This window comes from Dipodomys ordii, unplaced genomic scaffold (assembly GCF_000151885.1).
Source record: "Dipodomys ordii isolate 6190 unplaced genomic scaffold, Dord_2.0 Scaffold28, whole genome shotgun sequence".
NCBI classification, from domain to species: Eukaryota; Metazoa; Chordata; class Mammalia; order Rodentia; family Heteromyidae; genus Dipodomys; species Dipodomys ordii.
In genome coordinates, this window is record NW_012267244.1 from 9,988,135 (window position 1) to 10,002,916 (window position 14,782).

Sequence of the window (14,782 nt, forward strand, 5' to 3'; positions counted from 1 at the left end):
ACCATGCTTTTAAGATGCCTTCCTAGGATCTAATTCACAAGGACAAATATTTTCCTGTGTGATTTTGGAATGCAGTAACTGAGAATTTGTGTGGTACTGAATAGGCAGGCACAACACTGCTTGAACACCTCTAGCCCAATTGCTCTGTACTAGTTTCTATAAATTTTAAGTTCCTAAAAAACAGATGTTCCAAACTATGAAACATCCTTATGGAACTAAATATAGGGTTCAGAAAGGCCCTTTTGGAAAATGAGGCATAACATAAAATGGGAAAACAAATGCAATCAATCAACAAAACCTGGCCTACAGTCTTTTTTATTTGCTGGGACTATAAAATCTAGTAACTGTTAGCTTATTATCTTATAAACTAGGCAATCTGGACATGTTTATAGCACAACAATTAACAAATACAGCCTTTGACCAAATTTATCAAATTAACTTATATATAAACAAATAAACATAATTTAAAGCTTTACTTACTCAAACTCTATAGCATAATATTTAAGAAAGCCCAGTAAGAGGTCCCCAAGACTTGATTCATTCTTTGAGAGGTAAGGAGGAACATTACATGGAGCTTGATGTACAAGGTGCAGCTGAATAGCAGGACTAAAAGATTCCTGTTAAAAAGAGAAACAAGCTAAGCCATTTAAAGTACATACTACAAACAAAAAAATTTTAAGAAGAAATTTAACTTTCTTGTGTTGGAAATTTACAAATTTGATTGTCTTCCACTAGAAATTGCACCAATATTTAAAATAAGCCAGAAGGTATCTGGAAAACTAAGATATTTTAATCCTTCACTTGGGAATATCAGTTAGTTATTATCTTTATGATAACTAAAGATTTCTAACTCATACAGTAACAGTACACGTATCATAATTCAACCTAGCAAAACACACACACTCGTAAAGATATTATCTTCATTATTTCCACAAGGACCAGATGTAGAAAAGAAAAAGACAGAAAGGAAGTGGCACTGTGGCTCAAGTGGTAGAGCACTCACCTTGAGCTGAAGAGCTCAGGGACAGCGCTCAAGCCCAGAGTTCAAGCCCCAGGACCGACCAAATAAAAAAAAGAAAGGCATAAAGCAATAAACAGCTTTTTCTAACTGCTACTTAGCACTCCTCAAAGGCCAGAGTAGCTTCAGCACATGAATAGTATTCATTTTTAAATGTTTGCTTTTATTCTGCCTTTGTACTTTGTATTTTAATGAAAACAGATAATCAACATGAATTGAACTTGAAAAGAAAAAGGCAGGGGGAAAAAATAGATAGTACACATCCTAACAAGCAACATCCAGGAAATTTTTACCATATTAGTTGTTATGTTATGTTAATTTATTTTTTTGGTAGAGGTCCGGGGAGGGAGCTGTTTGGTCTGTTACGCCATTTGTTTTCATAGCTGACCTTTTTTTCTTAGCACTAAGTTCTAGATGAAAAACACACTAAATAAAGAACCTAAATAAATATAGATACCTTCAAGTAATAAATGTCCAAAACTGGAACATAGTCTAAATGCAATTTCCACAGTACCATAAAAAATAACTATGTTAACCCACTGCCATCCAAGTAGAAAGAGATTTTTAAAAACTAGTTAAAGCAGCAGAAATGTGAACTATAGCTAAGGTTCCTAATTCTATTCTTAAAAAAATTAACCTGGAAGCCAACCACGGGTGGCTCATGCCTGTAATCCTAACTACTCAGGAGGCTGAGATCTGAGGATCATGGTTCAAAGCTAGCCCAGGCAGGAAAATCTTATTTCCAATAAACCACCAGAAAACTGGAAGTGGCACTGTGGCTCAAGTGGTAGAGCACTAGCCTTAAGCTGAAGAGCTCAGAGACAGCACCCAGGCCCAGAGTTCAATATCCACGACCAATAACAACAACAACAACAAAAATTTAACCTGGAGTTCATAGTTCTTCATTATATATAACTTCAAAAGAAAAAATAATAAAATTAATAACTGATAATACAATTCATTAATATATTGCCTAAACAACTAAGTGGTAACACATAGAAATAGTGTAATATAGCACTAAATGCTAGTCAGAACAAAGGAGCAAATAAAACATCCCTTGTATTCTCACCAGTAATTAATCAATGTTTATCAAGAAACATGATTACCTTTTTCTCTTAGAAAAAGAATTATATTCCAATTATAACTGAGAAAGCTAGCAATCTTTAGCTTAGGATTTTGTTTTACATTTCTACTATCTGTAGTTTTTACATCAGACTCAAACTGAAATTTTAATTAGCCTGAGGACGGAGTGTCAATGTACCAGTAAGAATAAGGCAAGAGCCAGGCCCAAGTGGATCATGCACTGTAATCCTACCTACTTGAAATGTAAGGATTGTGGTTCCAAGCCAGTCCGTACCTGGGCAGTAAGACTCTTACTTCCAATTAACCTCTGAAGAATTGAAAATGGAGCTGTGGCTAACATAGTAAAGTGCTGGCTTTAATGCAAAAAAGTTAAGAAACAGTGGCTAGGCGGAGTTCCCAATACCAGGACAACAACAGCAGCAACAACAACAAAAACAGTAAAGGCAAAAGGATGGCCAGATTATCCCTAGGTATTAAATTGTACTTCTGACACTACTACTTAAATTTGCTAAACCAACTAGGCATTAGTGACTCATGCCTGTATTGCAGTTCAAAGCCAACCCAAGCAGAAAACTGGAAGCTCTATCTCCAATTAACCAACAAAAAGTAGGTCTGAAGGCATGACTTGCAGGTATATTATAGTGCCAGCTGTGAGCATAAAGTCAAATGAATTCAAGGCCCTGAATTTAAGCCCCAATATAAGCAAGCACGCGCGCACATGCACACACCACACACACGCCCGCACGTGTGCGCACATACACACACACACACACACAGAGTCAAACTAGAATACTATTTTCTTGCAAAGAAATTAAGTGTGCAGGTCAAACAAGAAGAAAGGCAGTATACACAAGTAATATGGGTCAATTCCCGTTTAATGATCTTGCTTTTTATTATTTTGATTTCTAACAACAGAAAACTAAACATTCAACTTAAAAACTGATGTTCTTACATGAAACCTAAAATTGTTTGAATTCTAAAATTATTTTAATAACTTAAAGGATCAAAAAACATTCAGTTTGAATCTACTCTATTAAATTGGTGACTTTGAGCCAACAATGCCAGTGTTCCTTTAGCTCTACTGCTCATTTTTTCATGATTTTATACTGTCACATACTAATGGAAAAGTGAAGGAAATATCCACACTTATAAAGGAAACAATTTTGCCAAACACTGGTGGCTCACACCTGTAACCCTAGCTATTCAGGAGGGTGACATCTGAGAATCAAGGTTCAAAGCCAGCCAGGGCAGGAAAGTCTGTGAGACTTACTTCCAATTAACCACCAGAAAATCAAAAGTGGCACTGCAGCTCAAAGTGATAAAGCACTAGCTTTGAGCAAAAGAGCTCAAGGACAACACCAGGCTCAGAGTTCAAGCTCTATGACCAACCAAAATAAACGACACAAAACAACTTGCTCAGGCCTGTAATCTTAGCTATTCAAGAGGCTGAGATCTGAAGATTGCAGTTCAAAGCAAGGAAGTCCATGACTCTCACCAACCACCCAAAAAGCAGGAGAGTTGTGACCCAAGTGGAAGAGCCTAACCTTGAGCAAAAAGGAAAAAAAAACGAGAGAGAGAGAGAGAGAGCGCTCAGGGATAGCATCTAGATCATGAGGTTCATGGTCCAGGACCAGCATCTAAAAAAACGAAAACAAAAAACAAGCTTCTCAACTATGGCAACTATGTTTAAAATATATGCTATTATAAATAAAATAAGCAAATACAACTTAAGCTAATACATTCAAAGGCACATTAAAGAGCAATACAAAAACAAAAACCAAACTACAAACTAAGTCAATGAAAAACCAATTCAAATGATAACATCTTTTCCTTGAAAATACATTTCACTTTTTGCACTAACAATATGTACTGATGTTTGTAACTGTTGTCTTTGTAATTTTTTTAGTTAGGTTCTCCAATATAAAGCCCAGGTTGGCCTCAAACTCAGTATTTTCCTGCCACTACCTTCCCAAGTACTGGGATTAAAGGTATCTCTCATCATATCTGACTTGATTTTTTTCAAGCAAAAGTAGGGCTATTCTTTACTACAGGTATTAGTAAGAACTAATGGTAGCTGGGCACTGGTGGCTCACACCTGTAATCCTAGCTACTCAGGAGGCTGAGATCTGAGGATCAAGGTTCAAAGCCAGCCGGGGCAGGAAAGACTGTGAGACTCCTATCTCCAATAAACCACCAGAAACCCGGAAGTGGCGCTGTAGCTCAAGTGGTAGAGCGCTCGCCTTGAGCTGAAGAGCTGAGGGATAGCGCCCAGGCCTAGAGTTCAAGCCCCACAACCAACAACAACAACAAAAAAACAACTAATGGTGAGTTTCTCATCAAAATCATACCTCTCTTCCCAGCACAGTACTGAACTTGTATTTCCCTTCTGTCTTGCATTAATTCCTCACAGCACAGGGTTTCAATTCTGCCCTCAAACTCCCAACACTTCTCTCTCCAGTCTCCCAACTGCTGGGATCAACATTTATCTAAGAGTGTCTTAACTCAAAGACTTTTCTGCTTAGGCTGACTCTGAAGCACAATCCTCATATCTCAGCCTTCTGAGAATTCAGAATTACAGGCAAGAGCCAACTGGCACCCAGATAAAAGTGTCTTTTCACTATTAGGGCCTTTGTAATCTGAACCACATATTGTTGTTCTTTTTAAATTAAAAACTGGATATTATAAAGTTGGAATGAAATGAAATAGTATAAACATAATCATTATCTTAGATCAGTATGAGCTAAAGAATATAGAAAGCAGAAATTATTTAAGAATAAAGCCAAAAGGGCTGGGATGTAGCTCAGTGGCAAAGCGCTTGCCTAGCAAGCGCAACGTCCTGGGTTCGATCCCCAGTACCAAAAAAGAAAAGACAAAAAAAAAAAGAATAAGTTTTTTATTTCTATAGTTGCTAACATTTTCATTTTTCACAATGTATAAAAGCATGAAGTCTGGTCGCTAACTATATTATAAACTTGTTTTAATAGTTTCATTCTAAAGAGGACTGGATTTTAAAAAGTTCTTGTCATAGTTTATCCCAGCTGATAATCCACCAAAAACTGAGGAACCTCCACTACTATTATAAAACTACTGCCTCTATTACAAATGAACCTTTATTATGTAATATGTTCCATGTGTGCATTATAACTAATGTTCAAAAATAAAGAACAGCGCTTCTCAAATATCAGTGACTAAACCCTACCCTATCTAATTCATGTTACACATCAAGTATATTTTGTGTGACATAGTAAGTTCTCTGAAAACTGATCATTCATGCTATAAAGCACATTCTCCTTTGTGCCATTTGCTGTGCTTACAAAACAGCTCCTCGGGGCTGGGAAGGTGGCTCAGTGGTAGAGTGCTTGCCTTGCATGCATAAGGCCCTGTGTTCGATTCCTCAGCACCACATAAGCAGAAAAAAAAGCCGGAAGTGGTCCTGTGGCTCAAGTGATAGAGTGCTAGTCTTGAGCTGAAGAGCTGAGGGACAGCGCTCAGGCCCAGAGTTCAGGCCCCACGACTGATTAAAAAAAAAAAAAAAAACAAAACAGCTCCTCTTATATAGATAAAATACATAGACACATATGTATGTATTAAACTAAAATGTACATGATTTCAGTCATTCCAAACAAGCAGCTTAAATATTATTTTCAAAGAAAATCAGGAACAAAGAGGAAAACCGAAATACCAGCAATATAAAACAAAGAAACAGAATTCTGAAGAAAGTATGCAAGAAAACTAAGGAAGAAATAAAAGAATACATTATGAATAAGTACATTATATGTTTCTCTAAATTCAAATTTTGATTTATATACTAAATTTTCCCAGTAGCCATACTTCAGTTTTTAGTATTTCCAGTTTCAGCAGGAATAATATTATGCAGTTAAGAATAACATACTAATATTATCTCTTTAGTGTATTATTTAGCAAGATAAGAAAAGACAGGTTATCCAATTATTCAAATTTTTAGTTTCATTCCCTATTTTTCAAAGGATAAACTAGACCAAAAAAATCTGAGTTACTAAACAATTGTTTATTTTAAAATAGTATGGAAAGGCTAGAATAAATAGGTCTTGCCCTCTTAAGTATATTTAATCCCTATTAATAATGGTCATGCATGTCATGCAAAAAAAAATTCCACATTAACATAAAATGACTAGCTTCTCTGCCATTAACTAAAGTACCCGTTTTAAAAAAAAAATTGCATAAAACATTCAAATGTTCTGGTGGCAAATGCCTGTCTATACAGAAAAGGTTATCATGTACTAGCCTTACATACATTTATACAACATATAATAATTCTATATACACTTGACATAATATATATTATAATTTATAAGAAACACTTACTGGGTAAATTTTTTGTAGGGATGGAAGGATGGGTTCAGGTAGGGCTATAAAAAGAAAAAGTTTAAAGCTTCTGTGATTCACATGATTCAATTAATAATGCAATAATTTGTCACCTATATCCTAGGAACGAGAATACTGGGTTTATGCTACAATTCAAGAGTTGCCATATAATATGACCCCTAAAATTTTAAATTAAAATACTGGCCCAAATTAGACATACACACAAAATAAGAAAGGACTGCTCTACAGATATTAGAAGGCCCTTACTAAGATGGCTGTAGTTACCAAAAATGTAACTTTAAGAGTTCAATGATACAACATCATGTAAGAATATCTATCATAACTGTCCTTTCATTATTTAATTTGTACTAACAATACTAAAATTGATAATTCCAAAAATCTGACTTACTGAAAAAATAAAAAACTAAAATAAAAAAATCTTCAACCACCAGCACACATCAGTTGTACAAAGGAAATTTTATTGTCGCATACATAAATGTATCTCAATTATTCTCCTTTATACACTATGTTTCTAAAGTCTCAGCAGAAATTAGAAATTTCAAACAGGAAATTTGTACAGCTCTACTAGAATGTAAGTGAAATCACATACAAAGGAATCATTATCTTCCTCTCAGTGCTGTATTTCTTTTTTGTCATTCTTCACCATCAAGTAGTTTGAACAAATCCAATCTCACTAAATTCACTAACAGTAATTTTGCATCATTATAATGTAATACAAAAGGTAGTATTTGATATTTATTACATAAGAAATAACTATAAAATGCAATGTCAGGAGTAGGTAAAATTTAAGTAATATACTTTCAAAGTATCTTAAATACTAGAAATCAAATACACTATCAAAAATAAACGGTATTTAAGAATTAAGAATATACTACAAGCAACTAAACTTAGTAACAAGTTTTTACTTAGCTAAAACGTCTAAAAAACAACCTCCGGAATACACTTGTTTACATATAATCAACCATTATGACCAGCTCATAAGAATTACAACTCTAAAAGTATACATTTCTACCATTTACAGGGTCTAGTCCCAAAGTTCCTTAAATGGCTGCCAGAGACAGCCTGGACCCAACCCCACTTACAGACTTTTGGGGGAGTCAGTAATAGGGCCAAAACTCAAGACATGGATGCTCAGGCTTTTTGCTAAAAGCTAGTACACTACCACTTGAGCTACAATTCAACTTCTGTTTTTTTGGTAGTTAACTAAAGCTAAGAGTCTCATTGACTTTCCTGCCTGAGTTGATTTCAAATCATGATCCTAAGATCTCAGCCTCCTGAGAGGTAAATTTGTTTACAAGTGTGAGCCACTCCTGGCTGATAGCTGGTACTCTTTAGAGTGGATAGAAATGGTTGATAGTATCATTAATCTCAACCACTTCAGCAAATAAAATGTTTAACAAAATCAAAACCAAATTTTAAAATTATTACACTGGCAAAACAGTTCATTCTTCTTTAAATCACCTTAAGTAACTATGCTTAAAATACATTTTACAGATGTCAATCAAAAGTTTTAACGTAACCAGCAAAGACATGTATGTAGATGTTCATGTTAAATGCTTTAATCAAACCAAATTTAGTAAATCTAATTTTGACATCATTACTAAAATTAATAGACAGTGGCCAGTGATGATACTGCTATTATTATATGCTATTACTTAGTTTATATATATATATAAGAAATTCAATTTTTGGGCTGGGAAGGTGGCTCAGTGGTAGAGCGCTTGCCTTGCATGCGTGAGGCCCTGGGTTCGATTCCTCAGCACCACATAAGCAAAAAGAAAAAAAGCCGGAAGTGGCGCTGTAGCTCAGGTGGTAGAGCACTAGCTTTGAGCTGAAGACCTGAGGGACAGTTCCCAGGCCCAGAGTTCAGGCCCCACAACCGGACCCAAAAAAAAGAAAAGAAAAAGAAAAAAATTCAATTTTTAATGAAAGTAAACTGCAATATACAAGAAGTCACTGTAAAAAAAAAAATGAAAACTAGAAAAAAAATCAAACTAGCCAGGCGACATTGACTCATGTCTGCAATCCTAGCTAATCAAGGAGACTCAGATCTGAGGATCAGTGTGAAGCAAGGAAAGTGTGAGCAGAAAAATCCATAAAACTTACAAAAGAGCTGGACTGAAGTTATGGCTCAAGTTCCTCTGAACAAAAAAGCCAAAGAAAAGCAAGATTTATCTTAGTACATTCATAAGTCTATCTTCAAAGTTTTTCCATTAAAGTTTAGCTAATATATTAAAAATAAACCTGGTGGCTCAAACCTATAATCCTAGCTACTCAGAAGGTTAAAATCTGAGGGTAGGAGGGTCAATGAGACTCTCATTTCTCATTAACTTCCAAAAAGCTAAAAGTGAAGCTGTGGTTCAAATAGAAGAGTGCTAGCCTTGAGCAAAAAAGTTCAGAGATGGCATCCAAGCCCAGAGTTCAAGAGCCAGGACAGGAACACACAGGCATGCACACACATGCGTACATGCACACACAATAATTACAGTACTCACTGTACATGCACACCCAAAAAATAATGATAGTACCCACTGTCCAAACATGTGAAATTAATAAAACTGAACTTGCCACTTAAATGTTTGGCTAGAAGATACATTTTGAAACCCTTGCAAAGAAAACAAAATTCACACCAACAATGTTGTGAAAATATGGGTGATTATCATTTTTTTTCTTTATACTTGAGTATTTTCAAAAATTTCTATGATGTGTACAAATAACTTATTTAAATGTGAATAAAAATATTTCTAAATTATTAACGTTATTAATTTTAAATAAATATAACCAAATTAAGTTCAAACGTATGTGTTCAAAAATACAAAACTAAACACCTAAGAACCCTTACTAATGTTTCTACTTTTTAAAAACGCTGAGATTGAGTAACTGAGAAATAATTGTTTAAATATTTAATTGCTTATGCTAGGCAAGGGCTTTGAAAACAGAAAATCTGTGACAATCATCTTTACCCTTTGGGAAACTTTTCTTCTGTTCTCAACAATTCTATCCTACTATTCAAAAAAGTGACTCACCAAAGTAATCCCCAAATGGCATCATCCTCCCATTCACTATCCAAAGAACTATAGTTTCCTGCAGCTTCCAACCGATTCTTAGCCACATACCAAGAAAAATGTGCCTTTTCTTTTTTCCAGTAACAGCACAGCAACACTACTGTAAAGGCACCAAATCCTTTCAATATACAAACCCTTACTTTCCTACTGTCTTTAAAAAAAATTGCTCAAGCTGTTATCTTTCAGTATATTAACGTTAAAAAGCACCAAGTGTAATAAAAGGAGGCTTTTTAAAAAAATTACTGCACCATAATAATTATTTTGTCAGAGTTAGATAATAAACTGGTAGGGATATTTAGTAAGCAAACTCAATTCATACAACAGTGTCTAAAGAACACATGTTGGCTGGACGCAGGTGGCTCATGATGTAATCTTAGCTACTCAGGAGGCTGAGATCTGAGGATGGTTCAATACCAGGTATGGGCTGCCAGGTAGAAAAGTCCATGAGACTCTTATCTCCAATAAACCACAAGAAAACTAGAAGTGGTGCTGTGGCTCAAGTGGTAGAGTGCTCTACTTTAGCTGAAGAGCTCAGGGATAGCGCACAAGCCCAGAGTTCAAGCCCCACAACCAACCAAAAAAATAAAGAATGAATACATGCTTACTGGTAATCAGTTCTAACAGTTCTTAACAATTCTGTTTTAACAGTTTATAGTTTGTTTTGAGATGAACCCAACTCAGGACTATGTGCTGGCTAAGTAAGCTCTTCTACTATTTGAAGCATACTCTAATCATTTTGGTTATTTTAGTTTATTTTTCAGACAAGGTGTCCTCCTTTGCCTAGACTCAGATCGCAATCCTCTTACCTAAACTCCCCAATAAATGGGTTTGTATGTATTCACCACCATCCCCAATTTGCTTTAAAAATAGGGACTTACTAACTTTTCAGTTAACCTCAAATTATGATCCTCCTGTCACTGATTACCAAGTACCTGGAATTTCTTTGTTTGTTTTGAGACAGGATCTCAGTATGTAGGCCTTGTGTGGCCACAAAATAGCGGAAATAGTGCTGGAAAAAGTGTGGAATAGTGCTGTCACACCTAACGATTCTTATGTTTTGGCAATGGTTATTAAACTGTTAATTTTTACACATGAAGTATATAAGCTTTCGATTTTGTTCACTGCTGAACTCCCAGGGTCATGGAGTAATACCAGGTATTTATTTAGTGGTAAATATTCTTAGAAGGAACATGAGTATTACGCATACTCCCCATTTGCATAATAACCTTCAAAAACTAAGATTCTAAACTAAACCTTCAAACATTCAAAATGTTAGTCATCAAACATCTCAGAGCCCTGGTTTAATTACTATAAACCCTCAGTTTTCTCTTTACCATCTCTCAGCACCCCGCTGAGTAGAATATGTATGATATCTTACTTCTTGTATTACATACATAAAATATTACTATTTATGAAAGTAAAGGTTCCAATGAGATCTGTCTTCTGTATTTGTAGAAATTTTTAAAAACTAGCTACTTAGGAAGCTGACATCTGGAGGATAAAAGTTTAAGCCCAGCCTGGAACAAAGGTTCACTAGATTTCATCTCCAAAATCACCAGCAGAAAGGAGGACTGGAGGTGTGGCCCAAGTAAAGATTACTGGCCTCACAGTTCAAACATCAATGCTGCTGGGGCTGAGAAGGTGGCTCAGTGGTAGAGCGCTTGCCTTGCATGCTCGAGGCCCTGGGTTCGATTCCTCAGCACCACATAAGCAAAAAAGAAAAAAGCTGGAAGTGGCACTGTGGCTCAAGTGGCAGAGCGCTAGCCTTGAGCTGAAGAGCTGAGGGACAGCGCCCATGCCCAGAGTTCAGGCCCCATGACCGGACCCAAAAAAAAAAAAACATCAATGCTGCTAAAAAAAAAAAAGAAAAAGAAAAAAAAACCTCACATATTATATCTTACAAAATGGCACAAATACTGTTTATTTACTGTTGTTTGCATACATAGAACAAAAATATGGCTTTCACTAGATGGCTAACTAGATTGAACTAAACTCTGGAGGCCAATCCAGACTTTGAAAGTTTGAATGTTCTATCAGGGGAGCACAGTTACCTGAATACCCCTGAGTAAAGAATAGTTCTCAGATAGGCGCCAGTGGCTCACGCCTGTAATCCTAGATACTCAGGAAGCTGAGATCTGCAAATCGTCATTCAAAGCCAGTCCGGATGAAAAGACCATGAGACTCTTTATCTCCAATAAACCACCAAAAAAAAAAAAACCAGAAGTGGCACTGTGGCTCAAGTGGTAGAGCGCTAGCCTTGAGCTGAGAGCTGAGGGACATAGCCCAAGCCCAGAGTTCAAGCCCAATGACTGACAAAAAAAAAAGAGTAGTTCTCTATTGGGGAAGGAATGTCTACTCTGACCAAGTAGGCAGCTTTAGGAGGGATACACATGAAACAATACTAGAGGAAGGGAACCCCCACCTACCCAGCAAGATCAGCTGGCCCAGGGAGTCAGTGGGTATGAAAGATATTTCAACCAGTTTGCCCCACACCCTGGAGGCCAATTTGACAAAAACAGTTCTATAAAGATAACATCTAGTTGGGAAGTGTGGCTAATGGGGATTATAAACTTCCTCAGCCAACAAAATCATTTAATTTCAGCCCCAAATAAAAACAAGAATGAATGGTGCTTGAAGTTATTTTTATAGTTCTTCAAAAGATGCATGTTTCAAAGTAAATGATATACACATGATGCTGAAAGCTCTTTGAATACAAATACAGAACAACTCTGAAAAATTAATACATACTGAAACTTCCTATAATGCTTTCCAGGCAATAACGTTTTTTAAATATTAGTTCAAGACAATAAAATGGGAAACATAATTTTTTTTTTTTTTTGGTCGTGGGGCCTGAACTCTGGGCCTGGGCACTGTCCCTCAGCTTTTCAACTCAAGGCTAGTGCTCTACAACTTGGAACTACAGCGCCACTTCAGGTTTTTTCTGCTTATGTGGTGCTGAGGAATCAAACCCAGGGCCTCATGCATGTGAGCGAGGCAAGCACTCTACTACTGAGCCACCATCCCAGCCCTGGAAAACCTAATTTTTAAGACCTTAAAAAGGACTTTAAATAAGAAGGAAAGACACTATAATGCAGTTTAGCTGAATTTGAGTTTTAAAAACTAGGAAAACTAAAATAATACTTACTTTGTAAATAATGTAAAACCATCAACACGAGACTATAGCTGTTTAAAGTACCACGACTGGCATCATTAATATCATGGTGACTTGCCCATTTCTTAATTACCAGCACTAACGGACGAACTCGATTTTCAACTACAAGTAAAATTAAAAAGTCAGTAGACATAGAGTTTTCTTTGAAAATTCACATAATTTCCTAATATCCTAAAAGAAATATTTGTAGTAACACAGTATTCACCATCAATAAACTTCTAAATGTGGCGTACCTCTAGTCTGCCTTAGTTACCTTTTAAAAATACCAATTATTCAACTGTACTGATTGCCAGGTATGGATGGTTCATGGGTAATTCATAATCTTTGCTACTCATAAGGCTGAGATCTGAAAATTGCAGTTCAAAGCCATCCCAGACAGGAAAGCCTGTGAGACTCCCTTCTCCAACTAACCACTAAAAAACCCAAAATGAAGCTGAATTCAGGTAGTAGCCCCAGCCTTACTTAAAGGTAAGGAATAACACCCAGGCTAAGAGTTCAAGCCCAAATGCTGGCACATACAGATATAAAAAATAGCATCTGATTTACCTTTAACTCTGAAAGTACTCAATTTTATTGCAACAACATATTTTGCAAAAAATAAGATATATTATATATCAACTCAACTAAGGAGGCATTGCTATTTACTATAAAGAGATGTTTTCCTTATTATATAATTCTATCAATCCAACACAGGGCCTTAGGCAAGTACTTTATCATGGAACAACATTTCTAGCCCTTAAACATTTTAAAAGCAAGCTACAGTTCAGCCTATCATATCCTGTGATTAAGGGGAAGCATAAACCATACTCTTTACCTGACTATGTAACTATAACTTCTTTGTATATCACTTTTACAATAACAATAAAAAAATTTCTTTTTTAAAAAACGAAAGCTGCTGGTTATTTAGAAATGAGCCATAAACTTACGGTATGCATAAGCCCGGAGAAGGAATGTGTTTCTTATTCCAACAATGTTGTTTACATTCAAGTCAAATTCCATACAACTATTCAAAAACAAAAAACAAAAAATACAAACTTCAGTTCATGCCCAAATAACCTTCCCCATTCAGTAAATAAACTGAATTCAATTCAATCAATGGTGTTAAACAGCATGTGGCCTAAAGATACAAATCTTTATCAGATACAAATCATATCAGTATGATATTTAATGTGATTTAATGTGTATTAAAAATGCAAACTAGGATTATTATGAAGAGAGCCATAATCTACTCCTCCTGAGTAGCCAGTATTACAGGCTTGAGCCTCTGGAGCCTAGCTTATAATTAATATTTCTAAAATAAGAATAAAAATCCACATAAAATGTAGTGAAAAAAATAAAGGAATGAAGGCTCTGCACATTGTATTTGTAAATAAAGAAGCTGATAAAGCCTGGAGCTGATGGCTCAGCCTGTAATCCTAGCTATTCAGGAGGCTGAGATCTGAGAATCACGGTTCAAAGCCAGCTCAAAGCCAGCCCGGGCAGGAAAAGCTGGGCAAGAAAGTCATGAAATTCTTATCTCCAATAAACAACCAGAAAATGGGAAGTGGTGCTGTGGCTCAAATGGTAGAGCACTAGCCTTGAGCTGAGGGACAGCACTCAGGCCCAGAGTTCAAGCCCCATGACAAAAAAAAAAGCTGATAAATGTCACAAGTAGCTACTGATATCTAGGAAGAGTTCTAACTCAAACACACAACCAAAGGTAAAACATCTTTAAAAACAGATAGCAGGCAACTCACAAGTTATAAAACAGGGTAATAATGATGGAATCTACAAAGAAAGATTACTTTGTAAGTCAGTTCCAGTCATACCCAATATTATAAGATCAACTTTCTCCAGAATTAGTCTTTTCCATGAAAAGACTGCCTAAAATAAAAACAAAATTCCAGGTTACATGTGGTGGTAAACACCTGTAATGTTAGCACTTGGAATTTAAAGCAGGAGGATTGTAAACTGAAGAACAGCATGGACTACTACATACAAAGCAACACCCTGTCTCAAAAATAATTAGTCAGGGAATTGGTGGTTCACACCTGTAATCCAAGCTAGTCAGGAGACTGAAATCTGAGGATCTTCTCTCCT

The 14,782-nt window shown here is 35.9% G+C and overlaps 1 protein-coding gene across 2 annotated transcripts in view; it reads right to left on the reverse strand.

Annotated features, from left to right (window-relative positions):
- The window catches only part of Papd4 (PAP associated domain containing 4), a 43,764-nt gene that overhangs the window by 5,339 nt on the left and 23,643 nt on the right, over positions 1-14,782 (reverse strand). For both annotated transcript variants that reach the window (XM_013015907.1, XM_013015908.1), the window contains exons 9-12: positions 13,630-13,706; positions 12,677-12,805; positions 6,446-6,489; positions 481-617 (exon numbers count right to left, since the gene is read on the reverse strand). In XM_013015907.1, the coding sequence (XP_012871361.1) occupies positions 481-617; positions 6,446-6,489; positions 12,677-12,805; positions 13,630-13,706 (387 nt within the window). The remainder of the gene's footprint in view (positions 1-480; positions 618-6,445; positions 6,490-12,676; positions 12,806-13,629; positions 13,707-14,782) is intronic.